Below are 24501 nucleotides of genomic sequence, written 5' to 3'. Positions count from 1 at the left end.
TAAGGTATGAAGACCTTCCTGCCTTAAGCTCCCTAGATTTATTTTTCAAAAGGTGACATTTCAGGAAATCCCTGATGCTTCCTATTTTATGACCATTAATTAAGTTAATCTTGAATCAGAAGTAAAGAATGAAGTAGCCTTGAAGCTGGTCTCTTTGAGGTGAAAAGAGTTCTTTTACATCTCTAAATAAGCTGATGTTCTGGGGTTTTCTTTCCCATTTAGGATCACTACATCCAAGGACCTCTAAAAAAGCACAAAATTGAGTTCTATTTTTCAGCCACTAACCCAATACGCCTCTCACAGGAATGACTCCTTGTTCTCCATGTTCTTCTTGCCCTTAGGTCTAGAATCCCTTCGGGACAGTGCCCACTCAACCCCAGTTCGATCAACCTCCCATTGTGATACCTTCCTGCCTCATGTTCGGAGTGGCCGGGCAGACAGTAGCGAGCGGGTGGCAGTGATAGCGGATGAGGCCTACAGTCCGGCAGATAGTGTGCTGCCCACCCCTGTGGCAGAACACAGCCTGGAGCTGATGCTGCTCTCAAGGCAGATCAACGGGGCCCCTTGCAGCATTGAAGAGGAGAAGGAATCGGAAGCCAACACCCCAACCACAGCTGAAGTGGAGGCCCTAGGGGGTGAGCTGAAGGCCCTCTGTCAAGGCCACAACGGGCCAGAGGCAGAACAGGTGAATAAGTTTGTTTTAAGTGTCCTCCGTTTGCTCCTTGTGACTGTGGGACTCCTCTTTGTTTTGCTCCTTCTCCTGATCATCCTTACCGAGTCTGACCTTGACATTGCCTTTTTCCGTGATATCCGCCAGACCCCTGAATTTGAACAGTTCCATTATCAATACTTTTATCCCCTCAGGCGATGGTTTGCCTGCAAAATCCGCTCAGTCGTGAGCCTGCTCATTGACACCTGAGAAGGTATGACTCCTCTCACTAACTAGCCAGGTGGACCGAGGAGATACCTGCTACTCGTTCCCAGCAATGGGACCCATCGCGGAACCATCGGCACATATAAGTCCTCCTCTCATGACTCCAAGTACACTGCAGCCTAGGAGGGTTGTTTCCCGGGAGAAGAAAGGGATAGGCTTGAGTCCTGCCTAAATAAAACTGGGGAAACTTACTTTCTTCCGAAGTTCTTTCAAGAAAGACTCTGCGGTTCTGTTTTTCATCTTTCCAGTTTGCAGGATAATTTCTGATTTTGAATTTTGATTTTCATAGATGTGTATTATTTTGAAAGTATCAAATAAAAGAATTTATTTTATTATAACTAATGATTATTCCATTAGTGTCACCCGGCAGATGGGACACTAGTTAAGGACTAGCACTGTTGTATTCTGCAGGAGTCTTTGTAATGGTGCTACGGAGTGCTAGTGGACTGACTGGCCATGGCAGCCTCAGAGGAATGTGTTTGGGGTGAAGCTGTTTCCAAAAAGGGGAATTGCTCAGGCTTCCTTCCCAGACAGGACTTTTTCATTAACAGACATCTGCTTTCAATAGATTGGAAAGCTGGTTCACAAAACCAACCCCCTTATCAATTGATCTGAGTTGGATTTTTTTTTCCTTTTCTTTTTTCAAATCTGAGCAGAGTGTGGGCATCTGAAGGGGCCACCGCAACAGCAGCAGCAGCAGCAGCAGGGGTAGGGTAAGTCTGTTCCCTTAGACTAGAGCCTAGTGCACACCAGGGTGTATCTTGTTACATGAACTCAATCATCTGCAGATTCCCCCCCGTCCCCCAAGCTTCAAGCCTTTTTTTTATTGGTCCAGAGGTATTAAAGCACTAAAGGCAAATAAAGTGACTGGCCAAGGATTGCCCATTCAGGAAATTCGACAAAAGGCATAGGTAGTTTAGTGATATGAAAGACCTTTGATTCAGTGGTACGTATTTTGTGCCCACCCGAAAAGGACACTATCACAGTATATAATTTAAGAACCAAATGCCATTTTGTTAATCATCTTTTTTTTTTTTTACTTTGTGGAGTGAGCAAATAGAATCTGATTACAAAATGGTTCAAGGAAGAAATTGATCCTGAGGATGAAAAAGCTTCCAGAAAAACAGAATTCCAACATCAGTTTCCATGGAGGAGGCCAGAAGCATCAGCCGAGGGGGATTTCTAAGTCTAGAAGGTAAAAGAACTGGACTTAATAATGTGGAGTCAATGCTGGAATTCAGCCTTTTAGGCCATCTTCTTCATCAGGAAAATGAAGGCCCAATATCCTCTCACTGAGGGAAGTCTCAGCAGTAACTGCCTAAGAACATGCAGGGAAGGGATATGTTCAGAAAGACACCAGATCTTGCTTTCATCTCAGGGAGAGATTTTTAAGTTGTATGAGGCCTAACTAACCTTATTAAGGAGGACTCTTAGGGCTGTGTTCCTGAGACAGATTTCAGACGACAGCTGTTTTACCCCTAGAGGTGGAGCAGAATGAGCAGTTCTCAAGTTTGATCTTCCCTCAGTAGCTGCACAATCAGCCAAACCAGCAAATGAAATGATGAAATTGGATTTTAATAGAACTCAAGGCTGTTGCACAAGTTTTTTTTAATACCATTTTATTGTTTTTAATGAAAGATGCTTTTTTTAATCTATAACATTAAAAATGGCCTGCCATTAGGCTAGCAGATCCAAATACAGGGTAGGGGCAGGAGATATTAAGATACTTGTAACCACATATCCCTTTGGTAAACCTCATACTCTGTGAGTACCATACTTCCATGCTAGAGACAAAGTTGCCTGAACCCAAAAGAACAGGATGATCTGGTATTATGGATGGTCCTGAGCTTACCTGCCAGCAACACCCTTTTTAGCAGTGACCTCAGGACAGTGGCAAACAGAGCAAGAATGTTGGGAGAAAAATAATGGGTCACTGAATAAAAGTTTGATGTCACTTCAAATTGAGTCGCTGCCATTTGTAAGAAAGCTTTTAGCATAGGACTAGAAATGAAAGGTAGACAATGTGAGAAGAGGCTGCCAGGAGCTAGAGCGTGGATTTTAACATGGGTATCTACTGTCTTATGCAACATAGATTAAATTTTAGTGTAGTGTTCCTACCTCAGCCTGTAGTAACATGGTGTTTCTATGCAGCAAGTGAATAGTCTCAAACCAGATCATTGTCATTACACATTAAAGATGCAGTATTTCATTTTTTAATGTGTTGTGTCTAGAGTCCTAATGGTATGATAGTGCTACACCACTTCCAACTGTGAAATTTTTGTCCATTGAACTGTTTTTTTTTTAAAAAAACAATTTAACCCAGAAACTGTGGAAATTTTTCCTCACATTTTCTTTTGAAATTGACTGAAAAACAAACCTCCTTTGTCATTCATTAATGTTATATGGTGTCTCTCCCACACTTTAGGATTAGTCATGTTTTTAAACTCAGTTTTATTATGTGTTCCACAAGGTCTCAATTTCCTCTTCCAATTAGTTTTATCTCATTATAGGAAAAGCATTGGTTTTCAGAGCTTTGTTCATCAGAGGAAACAAAACTCTTAATAAAGAATAGTGTGATGCATCTTTAAGCAGTAGAAGGTTAAACCATAGCAAATGTGAATTCCTTAGTTTCATAAAAATAGATGTTAACCTTTCATGTGCCAAATCTTCCAAGTTACATTTTCCTTCAACTGATGTACTTTTTTCTACATCTGTAGTATGTAGTTATCAGTAAAATCACTGGTGCCATGAAGATTATTTTTAAAGTTAAATAAATATTTAAATATCATGGAAAATGAGTGGATTTGCTTCTTTTTTTTAATTTTTGTTTCACTTTAAATTTCCAGCAGGTCTGATAACAATGTAGTCAAAAATCATTTATCTTCTTTCTTAACTGTAAATCCCCTCTCTCACCCCATAGCTTATCTTATGGCCCTGTCTGGCAACAGCTATTAGAATTCAGGAGAAAGAGCATCTTATACTCTGATGATACCTGGTTACGACTGAGATCAAAATGAACATACAATTTTATACGAACCAAGAAAATACCCTCTTTCTCTCCATTGCTTCCAGCAGTGTTTAGAGAGTAATAAAAAGCACAGGGAAAGCACTAAGACTGTAAATGATATTAATTGGAATGAGTAAATGGGAGAAAATGTCATTCCACCTAGAATCCAGTGAAAGCCACAAGTATTTGGCAGTATTTTGAGATGATGATTGGGATTCAGATGAATAATTACAAGGAGGGGGAGTTAAAAAAGAAAGCCCCAGAATAAGAGTTGAAGAAACTAGTTTCAAATTTCAGCTGTACTATTACCTGCTATGGCAAGTCAACTTCCTTGGGTCTCAATTTCGTCTTTATAAGGATGAGATCAAATCAAATGATTTCTAGAACCTTTTCCAGTCTAAAACAGGCTGACAACTTAGCATTCCCCTTGATAACCCTGTCTATGTCGTTTTAACGAATACATACAGCAGCTGAGTCTTAGCAAGATGTGCTGTTCCATTTGATTCTTAGGTATTTTTAAATGAGGGAACCAAAGAAGCAAATCTCAAGAAGGGCAAAAAGGGAAAGGAGACTTGGTTGTATAAAGCTGCAAAGTTATATAAAGCTGGGGCGGCTAGGTGGCGTAGTGGATAAAGCACCGGCCTTGGAGTCAGGAATACCTAAGTTCAAATCCGGTCTCAGACACTTAATAATTACCTAGCTGTGTGGCCTTGGGCAAGCCACTTAACCCCATTTGCCTTGCAAAAAAAAACTAAAAAAAAAAGTTACATAAAGCTCTCTTTTAATACTAATAATCCTGGACACAAACTAGCCACCAGAAACAAATCTGCAATTACACAGTCTAACATTCTCCAATGGTTCTAAATAGAAAAAACTCCCAACAAAAATAAATTCCAGAAATCTTCTCCCAACTTTGAGGGGTGAAGACACCTTGCATCTGTCAGACTTTTTCTGTTAAGTCTTTTTAAAAATCTCCTGCTATAAGGAGATGGCTTTTTGAAACAGAAAAGAAGAAAAGTTCAACATGCAGGTAATATAAAAATATAAGGTATCAATTTTTTAAATAAATTCCAAAAGTACAAATAAACAAATGGTCAAAGGTCCATCTGAAGTAACTCCTAACCCACTCAGATTGAGAATGGTTATTTCAAAAGATTGCTTGATCACCTCTGAAGTTTCAACATAAAAGAATCGATAATTATGTATCTGAAATGTCATATAATCTCTTCTCTATAATTCTGATTAGGGGCGGCTAAGTGGCCCAGTGGATAAAGCACCAGCCCTGGAGTCACGAGTACCTGAGTTCAAGTCCAGCCTCAGACACTTAATAATTACCTAGCTGTGTGGCCTTGGGCAAGCTACTTAACCCCATTGCCTTGCAAAAAAAACAAAAACAAAAAACCCAAAACAAAACCACACACACACATATATATGTATGTATGTATGTATAATTCTGATTAGAAAACTAGATTTTTCAAAGTCTCTTCCAGTCTAAGTCTAGAAACAAATTTGAAAACAGAAAATCTAAAGACTTAAGACCAAGTATCAATTAAGTCACAAAAGCTTTAATAGTGGTTATTCAGAACATTTTAGTAAGCTCAGACCATGTCTATAAAAAAAATGTACATAAATCGTTCCCCCAGATTCTCTTCTACTTTTAGGGGGTGGGAAACACTCCCAATTTCTATTATTTCTCCCAAAAAAATAAAAGTGCATTCTGCTCATTTTGGCAATATATAGCAACTTTCTGTGATATAAGCCTAGAAATCAATGTTTCGTGGTATCACCTAAATAAGCATATTTAGTCAAAGCAAAATCTTGGCAAGTTTTTTAACCCTTAAAAACATGGATTCTCCCACTCGAATTCCCCCCAACCAAGATATTTTGAGATGGGTGCATGACATTGATGGAACAAACAGAGCCAAGGTATTCTCCATCAAAAAAAGAGTGTATCAGTTCTCCACTCTCGTGGAACACATCTATGCTTCTGGGACGAGCCATACTGCCAACAATAAAGCAGTCTTCTCTCTTTGGATCCCAGACAGCTCTGAATCTGGTCAACCACCGTCCTGTGTTGTTGTTGTGCCTAGACAGAAAACAGTATTTTTCAAAGAAGGTAAGGATATTAAGTATAAAAATGAAAAGAATCATAGACAAGATATGGTTGCAGAGAGCACTGCTGCTCTGGCACTTTTCTCATAACAGTAATTGTGTTGTCCTCAATGAGGAACAAAAGCCTTTCTTTCATTTGAATACCTGCCTCTTCCAGGAGGCTCTCTTCATGATGGTGGTTCCAGAAAACTTTAACCAAGTGTTTAAACTGACTGCTTGGTCAACAATGTTTAGTATTTCTATCTTGCAGCATTTCTACACAGGACATGACTTTAATAATTGAAATACTTTTGGGCTGGGGTAAGGAAATGTTACATTTTCTCATTCCATACTAAGGTTCTTAATAAATACCAAAAGTCTTTTTAAAAACATGAGCCAAGGGGGTGGAGCCAAGATGGCGACAAGAATGGGTCCTGTCTTAGGCGCTCTCTCACAAAACTCATAAGCTTAGGGACTCTAACTAAATTTTCGAGAGACAGAACCCAGAGGGACCCAGTGAGGCAGTTCTCCTACTCAAGGTAACCTGGAAAAGAGCAGAAAGGCTCTGCTCCCCGGGGTAGGAGGGGTGGCCCACCAGAGCGAAAGAACTTCAGCCTCCCGGAGGCAGCCCAAGGGCGCTGGGAGTAGAGTTTCCCGACCTATGCCCTGGGGTGCACCAGGCACAAATTGGGGGAAGGGGGGGGAACCTCTGGCAGAGCACTTGAAGCCCAGCCCTCAGGGCACACAGAGAGCAGTGTGGCCAGCTCTCAGCCTAGTTCCAGGAACAAAAGCAGGCGGAGCTGGTAAGCAGGAGCCCCCAAGGGCATGAGCCCATTGAGCCTAGGGAGGGAAGAGAGAGACAGAGCTCTGTCCTCTGCCCCTGGAACAGAACTCTTGGGTTGTGACCACATTCAGATCCTGATTGCAGTCTAGCCCCCCCCCACCTCAGCCCCACAGCAGAGGGGGACGCATATGGTCATTCGGAGGGAGGACAGATCCTCACACACTGAGACCCTTGTGGGAGTGTCCCAAAAGCTTAGGAAGCACCCCAAAAAACAGGCTTAGGCTGGGAAAATGAGAAAGCAGAGAAACAAGAGGAACACCATTGAGAAATATTTTGCCTGTGATCCCAAGAAGGATCAAAACACTCAGTCTGAAGATGAGGAAGCACACGCTCGTGCATCTAAAGACTCCAAGAAAAACAAATTTGGCTCAGGCTATGACAGAGCTCAAAAAAGACTTTGAAAATCAAATGAAGGAGTTGGAAGAAAAACTGGGAAAAGAAAGGAGAGAGATGCAGGAAAAACATGAAAATGAAGTCAGCAGCTTAGTCAAGGAAATCCAAAAAAATGCTGAAGAAAATAGCATGCTAAAAACCAGCTTAGGTCAAATGGATAGAACAGTTCAAAAAGTTACTGAGGAGAAGAAGGCTTTAAAAAGCAAAATTGGCCAGATGGAAAAAGAGATAAGAAAGCTCTCTGAGGAAAACAAATCCTTCAGACAAAGAATAGAACTCAGGGAGATTGATGAATTTATGAGAGAAATCAGGACTCATTACTTCAAAACCAAAAAAATGAAAAATTAGAAGAAAATGTGAAATATCTCATTGAAAAAATAACTGACGTAGAAAACAGATTTAAGAAAGATAATTTAAAAATTATTGGAATACCTGAAAGTCATGATCAGGAAAAGAGCCTTGACATCATTTTCAAAGAATTACTACAGGAAAATTGCCCTGATATCCTAGAAGCAGAGGGCAAAATAGAAATGGAGAAAATCCACCGATCCTTCAAGAAAGAGATCCCAAAAAACCAACCCCTAGGAATATTATAGCCAAGTTCTAGAACTCCCAAGTCAAAGAGAAGATATTAAAGCAGCCAGAAGGACACAGTTCAAATATCGTGGAGCCACAGTCAGGATCACACAGGACTTAGCAGCAACTACATTGGAAGCTCGTAGGGCTTCGAATAGAATATACCAGAAGGCAAAAGAGCTTAGAATGCAGCCAAGAATGAACTACCCAGCAAGGCTGAATGTCCTCTTCCAGGGAAAAAGCTGGACTTTCAATGAACCAGGGGAATTTCAAATGTTACTGTTAGAATGGCCAGAGCTGAACAGAAGGTTTGATCTTCAGATACAGGACTCAGGTGAAGCATAGAGAGTGGAGGAGAAGGGGAAAATCTGAGGGACTTAATGATGATGAACTGCATGTATTCCTGCATAGAAAAATGACACTGATAATACTCATATGAACCTTCACAGTTAATAGAGCAGGTAGAGGGAGCTTTTATAGTTGAAGCACAGGAGAAAGCTGAATTTGAAGATAAATATGGTGTAAAAATGGAGTCAATAGAAAAAAGGGAAATGTAATGGGAGAAAGAAAAAGGAGAGGGGGAATAGTCCAAGATATCTCATATAATAAGATTTTTCTTTATTACAATGAGCTATTGCAGTGATATATCAGGGGGAAGACAAGGGGGAATGAGGGAATCTTTGCTCTCATCAGAGGTGGCTAGGAGAGGAAACAGCATATATACTCAATGGGGTATAGACATCTGGAGTAAGAAGGGGGGGAGCAAGGGGAAGGGGTGGGGATGTGAATAAAGGAGGGGAGGATGGACCATGGGGGCAGAGTGGTCAGATATAACACATTTTCTTTTTTACTTCTTGCAAGGGGCTGGGATTTGATGGCCTGTCCAGGACCATAGGGCTAGGTGGATGCTGGGCCTAAGGGGTGGTATGGGGGCTCAGGGCTTCTTGGCCCCAGGACCAGGGATCTGTCTGCTGCGCCACTCAGCTACCCTGCAGCAGGGTCAGAGTGAAAGGAGAGAGAAAATATAGTACATGGTAGTGGATAAATATGAAAGGAGGGAGTTGCAATCAGCAATGGCAACGATGGAAAAATATGGAAATTTGCCATGGACTTATAAAGAATGTGATCCACCCACGACAGAGTTGATGGTGTTGGAACAAAGACTCAAGCATATTTTTTGTTATTATTTGGGGGAGGGTGCAGGGCAAGTGGGGCTGGGTGGTCTGCCTGGGGCCACATAACAGGGTGATCATTGGGTGTCTGAGACCAGATTTGGACCCAGGTGCTCCTGGCTCAAGGGCCAATGCTCTGTCTGCCACCCAGCCACCCCTGCTATTATTACTATTTTATTTTATTTGGGGTCTGTTTTCCTTTTTGGTTTTTGCAGGGCAGTAGGGTTAGGGTGGCTTGCATGTCACATGGCTGGGTGATTGTTGGGGTGTACAGGGCCAGATGTAGGCTCCGGTGCTCATGGCTCCAGGGCTGGTACTCTATCCATTGCGCCACCTGGCCATACCTACAATTACTGTTTTTTTTAATTTTAATTTTTTTTCTCTCCCCTTTACTTTATCGCTCAAGCAAGTCTACATTTATGGGGGGAGGGGGTATTTCATTTACTCTTAAACAAGAATATTTTGTTAATGTATAAAAAAATTATTTGTACAAAATGAGAATAAATATTAAATTAAAAAAAGAAAAAAAATGAAACAAAGAGACCCAGAGTGTTATTCAATAAACAACCCAGAAAAATACACAACCCAAAATATCTATTCACAAGACATCTTAGGAAAAAGGAAGACATGTGGCACTAATCATTTAAATATAAAAGTGCTTATTCTTAACAAATTTTTTTTTATAATTTTCTTTTTAGGTTTTTGCAAGGCAAACGGGGTTAAGTGGCTTGCCCAAGGCCACACAGCTAGGTAATTGTTAAGTGTCTGAGGCCGGATTTGAACCCAGGTACTCCTGACTCCAGGGCTGGGTGCTTTATTCACTATGCCACCTAGCGGCCCCTACTCTTAACAAATTAACGCAATTTAAAGAGGGAAATAAAGAATATTTCCCCCTTACAGACTTCCCCCTAAAAGGTCTTTGAATTTTATTCTAATTATTGTCTTTTCCCCTCCACAAATCCAAGTCCAAGACAATGTGTCAGTTAATGTGTAGTTCAGACAATGTCCTGAAACCCTGAGCAGTTCAGTACATTCTTGAGCTCAGTTCCCAACCAGTAAAGCATCAGAAGCAGGACCTGAATCTAGACTTCCTGATTCCGTGCCCACTCCACTACCCATTACGCCACACTGACTCTTACCAAAATAAACAAACAATCAAAATAAGATAGAACCTGTAAGTCACAGTCCTAGGGGGTAGGGATACAAACACACAGACACCCCCCCCCAACACAGACACATAAAAGCATTTTCTGCACTAAAAAGGAAGATTACATTCTATTAAGGGAGGGCAACAGAACACACGCACAAAAAGTGAAAAAGCATAAATTAAATACAAATTATTTGGGGGAGAGGGTCAGAAAGTCTAGGATCAAGACCACATATGGATAGCATCCTGAAAAAACTAAGTCAACCATTATATAATAATGTGTTTTAAAATTTGAATAATCTGATGGTAATATGCATATGCGTGTGTTTTAACAGTTATGCAATGGCATTCATTACTTACATAACCTACCTGACTCTGGTCAGCAAAGGAATCTTGGAAGACATACAGCTAGTGTCAAAGACTCTGCAATGTAAAAAAAAATAAAAAATAAAAAAAAAATCCAACCATCCATGTTCCTTATGATTTCTCTCTAGATGTATTATATAACAAGCAGATAGCATTTTACAAAAAATTTTAAGATTAGATATTATATAGTATTTACCCACAGCCCTCATTTAATTCTGACAACCATCAGGTATCTAGAGCTAGTTAATATTTTCCCCATTTTATACATAAACAAGCTCAGAGAGATCTAAGAAACAGTAATTAACACTAAAGAACTGATGAAAACACCTGACTCTAGAATATCCATTAAAAGTCTTAGAAATAAGGAAAAAGGAAAATAATTATAGGAGACTCAGCAAATGACTCAATACTATTTGCAAGAGAAAACAAAGTTCTCTCTTTAAAACATTTTCCTCTAGCTACTTTTGAATTCTATTCTAATTCATATATTTATTACAATATTGAGTGCCTTATAAATGGGCAAATCATATTCATGCTTTACTAGCACTTGATAGTTTCTCAGGTTTCAAAAGCCCCTGCCATCTGTCACACAAGCCTAGAACATAATAATCATTATTATCCTGAGGCTCAGATAATGGATAAAAGACCTCTTTTTACACACTTGTTTCAAGGATTCCCTAATGCAGTGGTTCTCAAAAGTGTAGTCTAAGAGACCCCTCATTTCTCCACTCTCTTCCCCTCCCCACTCCATGTAGTCAAAACAATTTTGGTTAATTATGCTAAGATGCTTTAATTTCTAAAATGGAAAATATCAATAGCTATAAACCCACATAAACAAAAGCTCTACTGGGGATTTCTCAATGATTTATAGGGTGTGTAAAGGGGGTCAGAGACAAAAAAGTAGAGAACCAACTGCCCTAATATTATTCCCATCCCCAGTATATGGATCAAATGTAGGGTGCTTTAATATACCAGTGCATTAGGACATTTTCACCTTTGTTTCAGTAAAGGAAATTTGTACAAATTTATACAAAACTAGACTTTGACTCCTGATCTAGATCAGTAAGAAATTCAGCTTTAATATTAGACTTGGGACACCAAATGATAGCCAGGGTCACATACTAGGATATCAGATGTAGGTTTTGAACTCAGTTCTTCCAGGCTCTGAGACCAGCCCTCTATGGATTACACTGACAAGCATTGTCATGTATCATCAGTTATTGTGCAGCATGCTCCCCATCAGCAGAAGGAAGGAAATAGGAATAGTATTTTAAAGAGATATAATCAAAACAAGAACAAAATCCAAATAATATAAATTTGTGTGTAGCTCCTCAAATTGTTTTTAAAGCAATCATTTTGACAACATAAGCTTAAAAGCTACATTAAGAATCATCAAAATGACAAACAAATTTAGGGGTTCCATGCATTCTGCAGTTAATTTACATTTTTTTCAGTGTCACACTTCAATATCCCTGCTGTATCCCTGAAATGAGTATTCCCTCATTGTAGCAGAACAGAAATGAATCCTGCTTTTTCGAAAAAATCCTATGTCACACATGTCTAGGTCCTTCCCTATAATCTCCATATAAGATTTAACCTAACTGCAAACATTTTAACCTTCCGTCTGTACCAATATAGTACTCTTGCTGTGTGAACATCTATCGTATATTCTTTTGATTCTGTGACTTGTTCCCCTCATTTCCAATCACAAATTTTCTGGATTATTTTTAGACCATTTTTTAAAATTAAATTCATTTTTTTCAGTCTGTAAAACTCTTGCCTTTTCTCTCTTCTACATCCCTCCTCAAATGAAAAAGAAAGAAAAACAAAACCCATTATTATAAATATGTTGAGTCAAGCAAAACAAATTTTAGCTTTGGCCATGTCTGAAAAGAAAGAAAACGTTGTCTCATTCTGCACTGAGTCCTTAAACTTCTCCATGAGGCAGCAGAGAACAAATTTCATCATGAGTCTGCTGAAATCACTGCTGTTCATCATGCTGATCAGCTCCTAAGTCTTTTAAAGTTGTCTTGACAACATTATTGCCACTATATAAATTGTTCTACTGCTCCCTTTATTTGTTCACATGATTTTCTCTGAAGTCATTTCCTCTAGCCCCAAAGTATTCCATCACATTTATACAACCTACCTTGTTCAGTCATTTCCCAATTGATGATTATATTCCCTCAGTTTCCCATTCTGTGTACCTCAAAAAGAGCTGCTTGTACATCTTTAGTTCAAGTCTGCACTGCTTAAAACTACTTAATCCATTTTAATTTTCAAGAAATTGACTGAACAAGGTTTTGTACTTCCTGTACCAAGTGTTAATTCCCTTTCCTTCCCCCATAGTTTTCATTTCTTTTCCAAACATTTCCTTTAGAACTCTCAACTTATTTATAAAAATATTTTTAAAAAAATTTTAACTCCTGTTTTATCTCTACAGGAATTCCAGGTGAATTTGTACCCAAGTTATATTTTTCTTTAAAGAGACTTTGCTTATACATGTTCTAGATTTATGTCTTCAGGATTCTTATTTTTCTTTGCTTATTTTTCCTGCTGACTTCCTAACTTCGGACTTTAAGTCAGGTTCTGCACTCTTGAGAAAAGAAAGTAGTCTAATGCAAGGCTAAGTCCAATTACTATCTCATGTCTGATATCTATATGTTTCTGATAGGGGTTTGGGTCTGAGCAACATGCCTTTTGGCTTCGCTCCATTTGAAGTTCAAAATACTGCTACAGAACCCAGCCTCTATCAAACAACTAAAAAGTTATATTTGTTCAAAGTGATAAAACTGTCATGTCAGAATTATACAAGACTCCCTAAAGATATCACAAAAATATCCTTGTTCAATAACTTGATAATTATTAATACTGAATTTATTAAATGAACCAGGAAACTGGAAAACATATGCTTAGCAAAGCCACTTGTTTTTCCAATCATGTTGGTGACCTCATTTGGCAAAGATAATGGAGCAGTTTTACCATTTCCTTCTTTAGTTCATTTTACAGATGTGGAAACTGAGGCAAACAGGATTAAACTGATTTGTTCAAGGTCACACAGCTAGGTAAGTGTCTAAGACTGGATTTTAATTCATGTCTCCAGGCCTAGTGTACTATCCACTGTGCCACCTAAATTGCCTTATATTCCCCATATCATAAAGAAAGTCCAGCACAGACTCCAAATTAAAGAGATGCCCTATAGCATTTACTATACTACTATTGGGGATTACATTTTACTGATTTTACTGATTCCATTAGACCCTAGAACATTAGAACTATAATTATTCAAGAGTTAGATTAGGAACACCTACTTTCCAGACTATGACATGAGCTTGTTCACTCATATTTACACACTAGACACAGCTGAATTCAGAACTGAACAGGGAAAGTAAGGGTAAAACAGATTCAGTCTGGAAAATGCAAAATTCTTTTTACTCAACTCAAGCTTTTAGGTTTCTCCATCAAAGACTCATCTTTTTTAATAACCAATATTGTTAAAAAGTCAGAACACCAATCTCTACAACAATTAAGGATTCCCCAAGGACAGTGGAAAGGTACATCGTGACCATGAACATATCACAAACAAGGGGGGAAGAAGATGTGTAAGAGATGTCATCAAAGAAAAATAAGTGAAAAGAATAAAGGATGGTCAAGAAAGGACACTGTAGGGGCATCTCCTCTAGTGATATATTGGAGAGAATAGATGAGAAATCATACAGTATGATAAGCATGGATGGGTGACAATCTGCATAGCTGGAATGACTTCCCACATCAATGAGATCACAGATCCACTAAAATACTGCAATACTGATAAATGACAGTTGAACAAAGTTATCTTTTTGGAGTGATCTGGCTTAGTGGGACATTGAGCCAAATTTTCCGCTTTAACACATTTTCCATCTTATAAGATGTTACTGATCACCATTTTTCTCTGTCAGAGGCTTGTCAAATTAATATTTATTATCAGCTGATGTTGCCCTGTGTTGGCATGACTCTAAGTAGATCAAATGTTTGTTGCCTCAAGCAGCTGCTGGGTTCTTCCTCACTAGGGCCATTTCTTTACATCAGTTGAACTCCATGAAAATGAAAGGAAATGGTAATGGTACATACATACATATCACTGTTTCCTTCCTCTTTGCATTATTGGTAATACTATGATTACTTGGCTACAACAGGTTTTACTTTCGTGCCTTCTCATCTTTATCCTTTCTTCCAATTTGGCAAATGATTTTTGACTTCTGCTTTAACTAGTTGATATCAGTAACTAATTATTCCCTATCCCTTAAAATACACTGATGCTTATTTGCAATATGATACTGCCAAGTCATTTAACTTTTCCTGGCCTCATTTCCCTCATCCATAAAATGAAGGCTTGGACTAGCTGACCTCTAAGGTTCCTTCCAGCTCTAAATCTATAATCTTGTTTATTTTTTTGGCGGGGGGGGGGGTGGTGGTTTCATTTTGGCAAGGCTAAGTGACTTACCCAAGGTCACACAGTTAGGTAATTATTTAAGTGTCTGGGGGCTGATTTGAACTCAGATCCTTCTGACTCCAGGGCCAGTGCTTTATCCACTGTGCCACCTAGTTGCCCCTATAACTTTAAGATCATTCTTGATATGTCCATTTTCCCAATGAAGTCACTAAAGTTTGAAAAATGTTATGTGCTCTCCAATAGATTTTTCTATACTCTCATCTTCTGCAAAAGATGCTAAAATGTAAGCTTCAATTCACTTCATATTGAAATACAATATCGATATTGTGTAAAGGGGGTCCTTGACATTTTTCTGGGTCCTCCCAGAAATACAGTTTGGCCCAACGCCCCTAAGTCTGGGACTGACAGGGTTCAAATAGCTGACTTTGAGAGTCAGGAGGTATACCATGAATTTTATCCAAGACTCACCTAATGTTCATGTCAACCTAATCCTTTTGCTGCTTCTGAAATATTCCTGCTCCTTCCTAAAACTGCCTCCCCAATCCCCAGGTGCAACGGAAGCTGTGAGATAGTAAACTCCACCCGACCTAAATCTCCCTGGTATGTGACTGTCCTGTGCCACAGGCAGACCCCTGACCCTCTCTCTGGTACTCTGAAACATGTTAGACCCTGACCCCCTTCCATCTTTTATTGGCCATCTATCTACGTCACATATGTACAACAGTCTGACAAGGAAATATATCTAATTGCTATTTCTGCTTCTGTACCCTGCTTGTTCACAATACTCCCACCCCTCAAAATACTATAAAAACCTTGCTCATTCTATTATCAGAGTTGTTAGATTTGGATTTTTACCCCTAGCAACTCCTGGGTAAATAAAAAAAAATACACTTCTAAATTTTGTTTGGTCTCTGACTTGCTTTCTGGGTACAATATTGTTCTTTCTGCTTTATGTTAATCATAAGCAGATGATGAGCAATTATCCTGGGAAATGGTTCTCAAAATCTTCTGACACATAATGAAATCAGTTTCAACTATTCTGTCTTTTCAAGGAAAGCCTATGCTACCTTTTCCATTGAGCTGCAACTGTCTTATAGTTTCATTTATAGTTGTTGCTGTTATTCAGTTGTATTCAACTCATGATGACCCCATTTGAGGTTTTCTTTTTTTTTTTTTAAAGTTTTTGCAAGGCAAACGGGGTTAAGTAGCTTGCCCAAGGCCACACAGCTAGGTAATTATTAAGTGTTTGAGACTGGATTTGAACTCAGGTACTCCTGACTCCAAGGCCAGTGCTTTATCCACTGCGCTACCTAGCCTCCCCTTGAGGTTTTCTTGACAATGATACTGGAGTAGTTAGTCATTTCCTTTTCTAGCTCACTTTACATTATGAGAAAAATGAGACAAACTGCATGAAGTGCCTTGCCTAGGGTGACACAACTGTTTAAGTGTCTGAGGCCAGATTTGAACTTGGGAAAATGAGTCTTCCTGACTGTAGACCTAGACCATATCTACTTTGCTTACTAGTTACTGGTCACAAGACTTCAAATTTAGAATTCAAATATTAATTTAATTATTTTTCAGGGTCTAAAACCTGTTTTCTTAGGACTTTTTTCAATATCAAATTAATGTTTCAAAAACTGCATTTGTAGGAAATGGCTACAGAAGGGAATCAAAGTTAAGCTACTGGAGAAGTTTAAGGGTTTGAGATTCCACTGAAGCAGGCAGAGAAGAGAGGGAAGGAAGAGGGAGCTTGATTTCAGATCTACATTGGCAAGGATAAGCCCTCTTTCCCTCCAAGGTATTAGTAATCATAACAGTGTGATGATTATATAGCCCTTTAAAAAAAAACACCTCATTTTTATCCTCATAACAATCTGAGAAGTACATGTCCTTCCCATCTATCGCCACTGAATATCATTCATTACCTGAAAAACAGCAGTGTGAATAGGATGTCTTCAGAACAACCCAATGGATAAGGCCCATATTTAATCTCCTCTTCACTAGATCCCAGATCTCTCAATTTACCCAAGTTCATAGTGGCCTCCTTGAAGCAGCTACAGACCAATAGTTCAAACACTGTCCCAAAGTTTGAAGTCATCAATACTTCGAGTTTGGCAGTATAGTACTAACAACATCTTCAGAATATCTATTATAGAATAAACGTAAAATGCCTCCTCAACTTACCTCAAGTTATCATCAGCACATGTTGTCACTACTCTATTGCCAGTAACAGGTGAGAAATACGCAGAAGCAAGGCTTTTCATGTGCTCAGTCAGAGTGATCAAAGGTTTCGTTCCTTTGGATTTGAGGTGCCGCAAATCATAAATATGAACATCCCTATAACATAGATGTAATTAGCCATTTAAAAGAAAATCAATACCTGAAAATTAATAAAACATAAAAAGATTTTATATATAAATTTAAAAGCTAATACATAAGATAAATATACAATAAAGTCCTTAAAAGAAACTAAGTATGCAAAGAATACTTGAGATGTTTAAAAAAAAAACTTGAGACAGAATCCTTTAACCCTTAATGTTACAAACAATTGCAGGGATGAGAGGAAAGAAATCATAAGCAGAAAAACTACTTGAAGGACCTTCATTTTATGGATGATATCCATTCTCTATTCCCCTTTCAGCTATACTTCAGACTCTATGACCTTTCCCATAATGATCCCCCCTTTCCCATTCAGTTCCCTTTTTATGTATTATCTCTCCCCGTCAAAGTGATTTTTCTAGGGAAAATAAGAGAGCATTAACAAAAGGATGGGAAGGTAGGAGCTCAGAATAGGTCTAATGGGACAAAGGAACCTGAGCTGAGACTGCTTGAAGAACTCAGGCATTCTGAAAAGAGGTGAGAGAAGAATATACCTTTCTAATAACTAATATTCAAAAAAGGGATAAATTCAAGATCAAAAATGATGATTAGCATTTATAAAAATTTCTCCTAAAATACGAAATGTGTCAAAGCAATATGAAAGCCAGAACTAGATCTGAAAACAATAACAAAAAAAACCTGAAACTTGAGACAGTGCCCTCTCTACCTGTGGAGGAGAGCTCAACCTTAACATAACATTAAAAGTCAAGAAATAGTTTGGAAAAATAAGCAAATATCAAAAAAAGAACCCAACCATAGAAAGTTACTATATTGACATGCAAGATCAAGATACAAAACCAGAAGATAATAAAATCAAAGCAGCTACATGCAAAGCCTAAAAAAAATTGTGAATTGGTCATAGGCCCAAAAAAAGAATACCTGGAAGAGTCAAAAAAAATTTTTTTTTTTGCAAGGCAATGGGGTTAAGTGGCTTGCCCAAGGCCACACAGGTAATTATTAAGTGTCTGAGGCCGGATTTGAACTCAGGTATTCCTGATTCCAGGGCCAGCGTTCTATCCACTGCACCAGCTAGCCGCCCCCAAAAAGAATTTTAAAAATCAAATAAGAGGGGGTAGCTAGGTGGCACAGTGGATAAAGCACCGGCCTTGGAGTCAGGAGTACCTGGGTTCAAATCTGGTCTCATTCACCTAATAATTACCTAGCTGTGTGGCCTTGGGCAAGCCACTTAACCCCATTTGCCTTGCCAAAAAAACCTAAAAAAAAAAAATTCAAATAAGAGGTAGAAGAAAATTTCAGAAAAGTAAAAGTAATGCAAGAAAATCTTGAAAAAAACAGTCAACAGCTTGGTAAAAGAGGCACAAAAATCACAGAAGAATGCCTTAAAAAACAAAACTGGCCAAATAGCAAAGGAGACAATGAAAAAAAATTATTATATAAATATCAGGCAAATGGAAGTTAATGACTTCATGAGACATCAAGAAACAATCAAACAAAATCAAAAGAATTGAAATAAAAGAAAATAGAAATCTCTCATTGGAAAAACAACTGACCTGGAAAAAAGAGATCATTTTAAAATGTTGTATTATCTAAAATGTCATTTACAAAAAGAGAAGAGCCTATACATCATCTTACAAGAAATTATCAAAGAAAACTGTCCTGATATGCTATAACCAGAGATGAGTAGGGAAACTACAACGTTTTGAGATTTTATTTATTTTGTTTTACAATTATCCCCCTAATCACCCCCCCCACAGAAGGCAACTTGCCAGTCTTTAGGATTGTGGGAAACTACATTTTCCTAAAAGGTTCTATAGATAAGGAAATAATATCAATGACATATGCACTAAATGATACAACATTTTCTTAAAGGAAAAGTTAAATGAATTATAGGAGGAAATAAACTATCAAATTATAGTAGTGGGGCATCTTAACTCTTTCCTCTCAAAACCAGAAAAATCAACCAAAAAATAAACAAGAAAAAAAGTTAGAAATGATAAATCTCTGAAGAAAAATGAATGGGACAATAAAGAACATATAAATATGCCTTTTATATAATTTTTCTCTCAAGACATTCATGGAAATAATGCAAAAATTATCAGATTGCTTTCTGTGGGGGGGGGAGTGAGTTTATAAGCCTTTACTCTTATTGGAAGTGGCTCAAAGAGGAAATAACATATACACTCATTTGAGTATAGAAATCTATCTCACCCTAGAAGAAAATAGGAAAGAAAAGGGATGAGAGAAAGGGGATACATGGAAGAAGAGGTATAGGTGATAGAAAAGAGGCAAGGATTGTGGGAGAGGGTAGTCAGATACACTTTTGAGGAAGGACAGGGTTAAAGGAGAGAGAAAATAGAATAAATGGGGATGGGGGGAAACAGAATGGAGGGAAATATAGCTAGTAATAGCAACTATGGAAAAAAATATTGAGGCAATTTGTCTGAAGGACTTATGATAAAGAATGCTATCCATGCCAAAGAGCAAGCTGCTGGTGTCTGAAGTATACTTTTTTTCCCCTCACTTTATTTTTCTTGAGGTGTGGGGTGGGGGTAGGATTATGTTTACTTTTACAACATGGCTATTGTAAGCAATGTGTTTCAGGGTTACACATTGCTTTCTCAATGCAGGGAGTAGGGTGGGAGGAAGGGAGAAAATGTGAAACTCAAGTTTTGGAAGTAAATGTTGAAAAATGCTTTTGCAGGGGTGACTAGGTGGCACAATGAATAGAGCACCAGCCCTGGAGTCAGGAGTACCTGAGTTCAAATCTGACCTCAGACACTAGGTGGCACATTGGATATAGCACTGGCCCTGGAATCAGGATGACCTGAGTTCAAACCCAGCTTCAGATACTTAATATAAATCCCTAAGCACTTACATCAATAAAATAGAGAAAAAACAGATCAATGAATTGGTTATGCAACTAAAAAAAATCTATATTAAAGAAAAAGACAAAGGATCAATTTGTACAAAAGTATTTATAGCAGCTCTTTTGGATATGGCAAAGAATTAACAATTGAGAGGATGACCATTCTCAGTTGGGGAATGGCTGAACAAGGTGTGGTATGTGATTGTGATGGAATACTGTTATGGTATAAGAAATGACAAAGCAGAGTGCTTTCAGAAAAATCCAGAAAGACTTACATGAATTGATTCAAAAAAAGTAAGCAGAACTAGGAAAACATTGTATAGTAACAGCAATATCATAACAATAATCTATTGTGACTGATTTAACTACTCTCTGCAATACAATGATCCAAGATAATAAAAAAGGACTATTGGTTGAAAAATACTATCCACTTTCAGATAAAGAATTGATAAGAGTCTAAATGCAGAAACTTCTTTTAATTTTTCTTGGGATTTTTATTCTGTGGGGGAGAGGGGCAGTCTTCTATAGTATGGCTAATATGGAAATGTTTTGCATAATTGCACATATTTATCTAAGTGCTTGCCTTCTCAGTAAGGGGAAAGGTAGGAAGAGAATCTGGAATTCAAAATTTTAAAAAGTGAAAATCAAAATTTATTTTCACATGTAGTTTGAAAAAATATATAAAAACTTTCACACAAAAAAAATTTGAGGCCATACATCAGAATTCTTTATTCAGATGTTCTATACATTATGTCTCATTCTATTCTTTATTACAGTCTCCACGAAAGAGATGGTCTTCTTACAAATTCAACTCTCCTGCTATTCCCCTTAATCCCTCCCCTTCTGTCTCTTCTGTGAGCTTGCTCCTTTGAGCATCCCCTCTCCTTAAAGTTCAAACTTATTTTCATAAACATTCTTTAAAAGAACTTGACCCTATATCAATTCAAAGTATCATTCTTTATGTCTTTTTTTAACAGTCAGACTCCTAGGAAAGCTACTTATGTTTCTTGTGTCCACTATCTCACCACTATTCACTTCTCAGTATTTGAAATTTTACTCAATTAAAAACGCTCTCTCCAAGGCTCTCAATGTTATCTGAATTGCCAAAACCACTGGTTTATTTCAATGTTGAACTTTTTTTCTTTTAACTATAGCAAGTGATATTATTGATCTCCTCCTAGATACTTTCTTTCCTGAGTTTTTTGTGACACTATCCTCTTTTGGCTCCTCTACACTTACCTTACAACTATATCTATTTATCTAGTGCCAGACACAAGGTATGAAAATTCAAAAAAGGAATTCAAAGCCTTCAAAGATGTAATATTTTTCTGCTTATCTGTCTCCTTTGTTAGATCTGTGTCCTATCTCTATAGATAGTTAGGCATCAGGGTCCTATGCTAAGCCCTGATCTCTCTGTCTTGGGGTGATCACCGCAGATGTAATGGCTTCCACTATCATCTCTACACAGACTACCCCGAAACATGTATATCTAGCTTGAGTCTCATCTAGCGCTGAAACTCCAGTCCAGCCTCATTTGTTGCCCACTGCACATTTCCCATTGAGTTCCCTCTAGGTCTTTCAAACTGACAATGTCTACAATAAAGTTCATTATTTTCCCCTCAAAATCCTGCCCATGTTCCTAACATTCTCGTTTCTATGAAGGGCACCATTCTTCCAGCCACTCACTTTGGCAACCTCAGGGTCATCTTTGCTTTTCAGTTGTTTTCAGTCACTTCCAATTCTTCATGACCTCATTTGGCAAAGACACTGAAGTAGTTTGGCCATTTTCTTCTCCAGCTCATTTTGCATGTGAGGGGACCGAGACACACAGGATGCAGGGTTACACAATTAGTGAATGTCTGGGATTTGAACTTGGGAAGAGGAGTTTTGATTCACACTTCATCAGCTGTGAGACCCAACAGTCATCCACTAAATTCCTAAGTCTTACTGAGTCCACCTCTACAATGTCCTGCCATTCTCTCTATTCCCAAGGCTGACTCTTCCATTCAGTTACCTAAACAATATTCCTAAAGAACAGGTACTCTCATCTAGACCCTTCCTAGTCAATAAACGATTGATTCCAGGATCAAGTATAAAGTCCTCTATTTAACTTTCAGAGTCCTTTTTAAACCTAGTGATAAGAGCCTACAGTAGAGGAGTGAGAATATCAGAAGGGAAAATGGGGCATATTCAGGAGAGTTAACAATGACAACTGATTAGATACAGGGGAGTGAGAGATAGTAAAGATTCCAGGATGACTTCTAGGATGTGAGCCTGAAGGACTGGAAAGACAGTATTACCCCTGACAAAAACAGGGAAGGTAGAGGTTGAGAAGGGTTTAAGGGCTCCTTTTTGAACATGCTGAATTTAAGATGCCTAGTGGATGTTCCATTCAAGATGTCTGAAAGGTAAATGGAGATGCAAGATTGTAGGTCAGTAGAGAAGTAACAACAGGATGGTGGATTTTAGAGTCATCAGTATAGATGACATCCATGGGAGACAATAAGATCACCACGTGAAGTACTGGTTAGAGGTTAGAGGTCATGATCTTTTTTATATTTATATTCCCAGTGCCTAGCATACAGCAGGTGCTGAATAAATTCTCGACTGACTTTGACAAAGGAATGAGAATAATCTGACAGCCAGTAGAAGACTGAAACAAAGTTCTAGTCAAGAACACCAGATAGTGAACCCCAAAGGAGGAAGAGTTGCTAAGTGATAACAATAAAGGAAGAATTTGAAAGTAGCAGTGAGGGGCAGCTAGGTGGCACAGTGGATAGAGCACTGGCCCTGGAGTCAGGAGTACCTGAGTTCAAATCTGGCCTCAGACACTTAATAATTACCTAGCTGTGTGGCCTTGGGCAAGCCACTTAACCCCATTTGCCTTGCAAAAATTAAAAAAGTAGCAGTGAGAAATAAAGAAAATATCTAATCCTTTTCCTGGACAAATTTTCATGGAATTCCAGAATAAGGGGGATCCAGTGATGGACAGAGAATCCAAGGATACAATGTCTCCTAGAAGGAGCCAGAATTCTGTTAGTCAAAGGGAATGGAAACTGAACGGAAGAGGTTTAGAATAGAGTGAAAATGAGGTATGCTACAATTTCAAATGAGTCTTACAAGAAAAAAATACGCTATTTGACATATGACAAATAAAATTCAAGTTATTTTCCTTTCTGACAAAATAGCTTTGATAACTGAAAACCTTATACTCAAGGTTTAACTTATAAATATGTTTGAAAAGAACTTACCTTGCACCAGCAGCTATGAAATAATGTCTATTCACTGGGTGAACCTGGAGAGTTCTTATTAAGCTCATATTAGAATTGAAAAATTGCTCATATGAAGTTCCTGGTGTCCTTCTATCCACTATAGCCACACCTGCATCCCAGTGTCCTACTATTAAAGTAGATGCATCATCAGCCAAGAAGTCAAAATATGAAAAATCCCTTTCCTCATTTCTATATACCTAAAAAATACAAAAACATTTGTCTTAATAGCAACAAAATAGCTTGTTATCTATGGTGCCCTTTTTCAAGAAGTTCTATGGATAACTAGGCACTTAAAATAATTTGCTAATAGTATAAATAATTTTAATAATAATAATAACAACTTCATATTACCCTGAAAAGAAAACAGTGGTCACAAATTAGAATTCTTTTTAAAGGGGGAGAAAAATAAGGCATTTAATAACTACATGATTGCCCAAAAGGACAATTCAAAAACTAGAGCTAAATCCTATTTCTTTAATTCAATGAACAATCACCAAAGTTTTCTGATTGTGCATCTATCACCAAGTTTTTTGAGCACACATGCATAACATATATACTTATTTACAAGTATATGTAACTATATCTACCATTATACCAATAATTATGTGCATTATAAAACATACCAAATATAAAAATGAAAAAAAAAATGAGATAGAGATAAAATTATATTTGATTCTAGATTCAATAAGGAATCAGTGAAATTTATTGAATAGGAGGAGTGACAGGTTAAGACTTAGAATTCTTCTTGACAACTACATGGAGGATGAATTGGAAAAGAGCTAAAGTCGAGTTAAGGATATAAAATACTGGACTACTGCAATAGTCCATGGGTGAGAGCCTGAATTAGGGTAAGGGCTACATGCATAGAGTTAAGATTTTTCAGAGGTAGAAAAATGACATTATTTGGCAAGTAAATGGATATGGAATGAGGGGAAAATGTAGGTTTGCCAGATTGTAGATAATGCTACATTCAAATCTTAAAGGGTAAAGGATAGCAGTATCTTCCAAAGAATTAGGGAAATTTGGAAGAATGGTAGGTTTGTGGGGAAAAATAATGGAAT

General features: G+C 38.0%; 2 protein-coding genes across 9 annotated transcripts in view; one reads left to right on the top strand and one right to left on the bottom strand.

Moving 5' to 3' along the window:
- FRMD5 (FERM domain containing 5) overlaps nucleotides 1-4494 on the top strand; it is a 415376-nt gene extending 410882 nt beyond the window's left edge. The window contains exons 14-16 of one of the 5 annotated variants that reach the window (XM_074235277.1): nucleotides 342-685; nucleotides 1591-1647; nucleotides 1984-4494. In XM_074235277.1, coding sequence (XP_074091378.1) covers nucleotides 342-685; nucleotides 1591-1605 — 359 coding nt within the window. In that variant the 3' untranslated portion in view covers nucleotides 1606-1647; nucleotides 1984-4494. Of the gene's footprint in view, nucleotides 1-341 lie in introns of all 5 variants that reach the window. The other 4 variants (XR_012478133.1, XM_074235278.1, XM_074235276.1 and 1 more) reach the window with 4 other exon arrangements.
- Nucleotides 4495-5484: 990 nt separating this feature from the next.
- The window catches only part of WDR76 (WD repeat domain 76), a 59290-nt gene continuing 40273 nt past the window's right edge, over nucleotides 5485-24501 (bottom strand). For all 4 annotated transcript variants that reach the window (XM_074235272.1, XM_074235274.1, XM_074235271.1 and 1 more), the window contains exons 10-13: nucleotides 23420-23637; nucleotides 17147-17299; nucleotides 10534-10587; nucleotides 5485-6027 (exon numbers count right to left, since the gene is read on the bottom strand). In XM_074235272.1, the coding sequence (XP_074091373.1) occupies nucleotides 5772-6027; nucleotides 10534-10587; nucleotides 17147-17299; nucleotides 23420-23637 (681 nt within the window). In that variant the 3' untranslated portion in view covers nucleotides 5485-5771. The remainder of the gene's footprint in view (nucleotides 6028-10533; nucleotides 10588-17146; nucleotides 17300-23419; nucleotides 23638-24501) is intronic.

Source organism: Macrotis lagotis, chromosome 4 (genome assembly GCF_037893015.1).
Source record: "Macrotis lagotis isolate mMagLag1 chromosome 4, bilby.v1.9.chrom.fasta, whole genome shotgun sequence".
Classification (NCBI taxonomy): Eukaryota; Metazoa; Chordata; class Mammalia; order Peramelemorphia; family Peramelidae; genus Macrotis; species Macrotis lagotis.
Note: the sequence above shows the minus strand (reverse complement) of the source record. Positions and strands in the feature narration are given on the sequence as shown.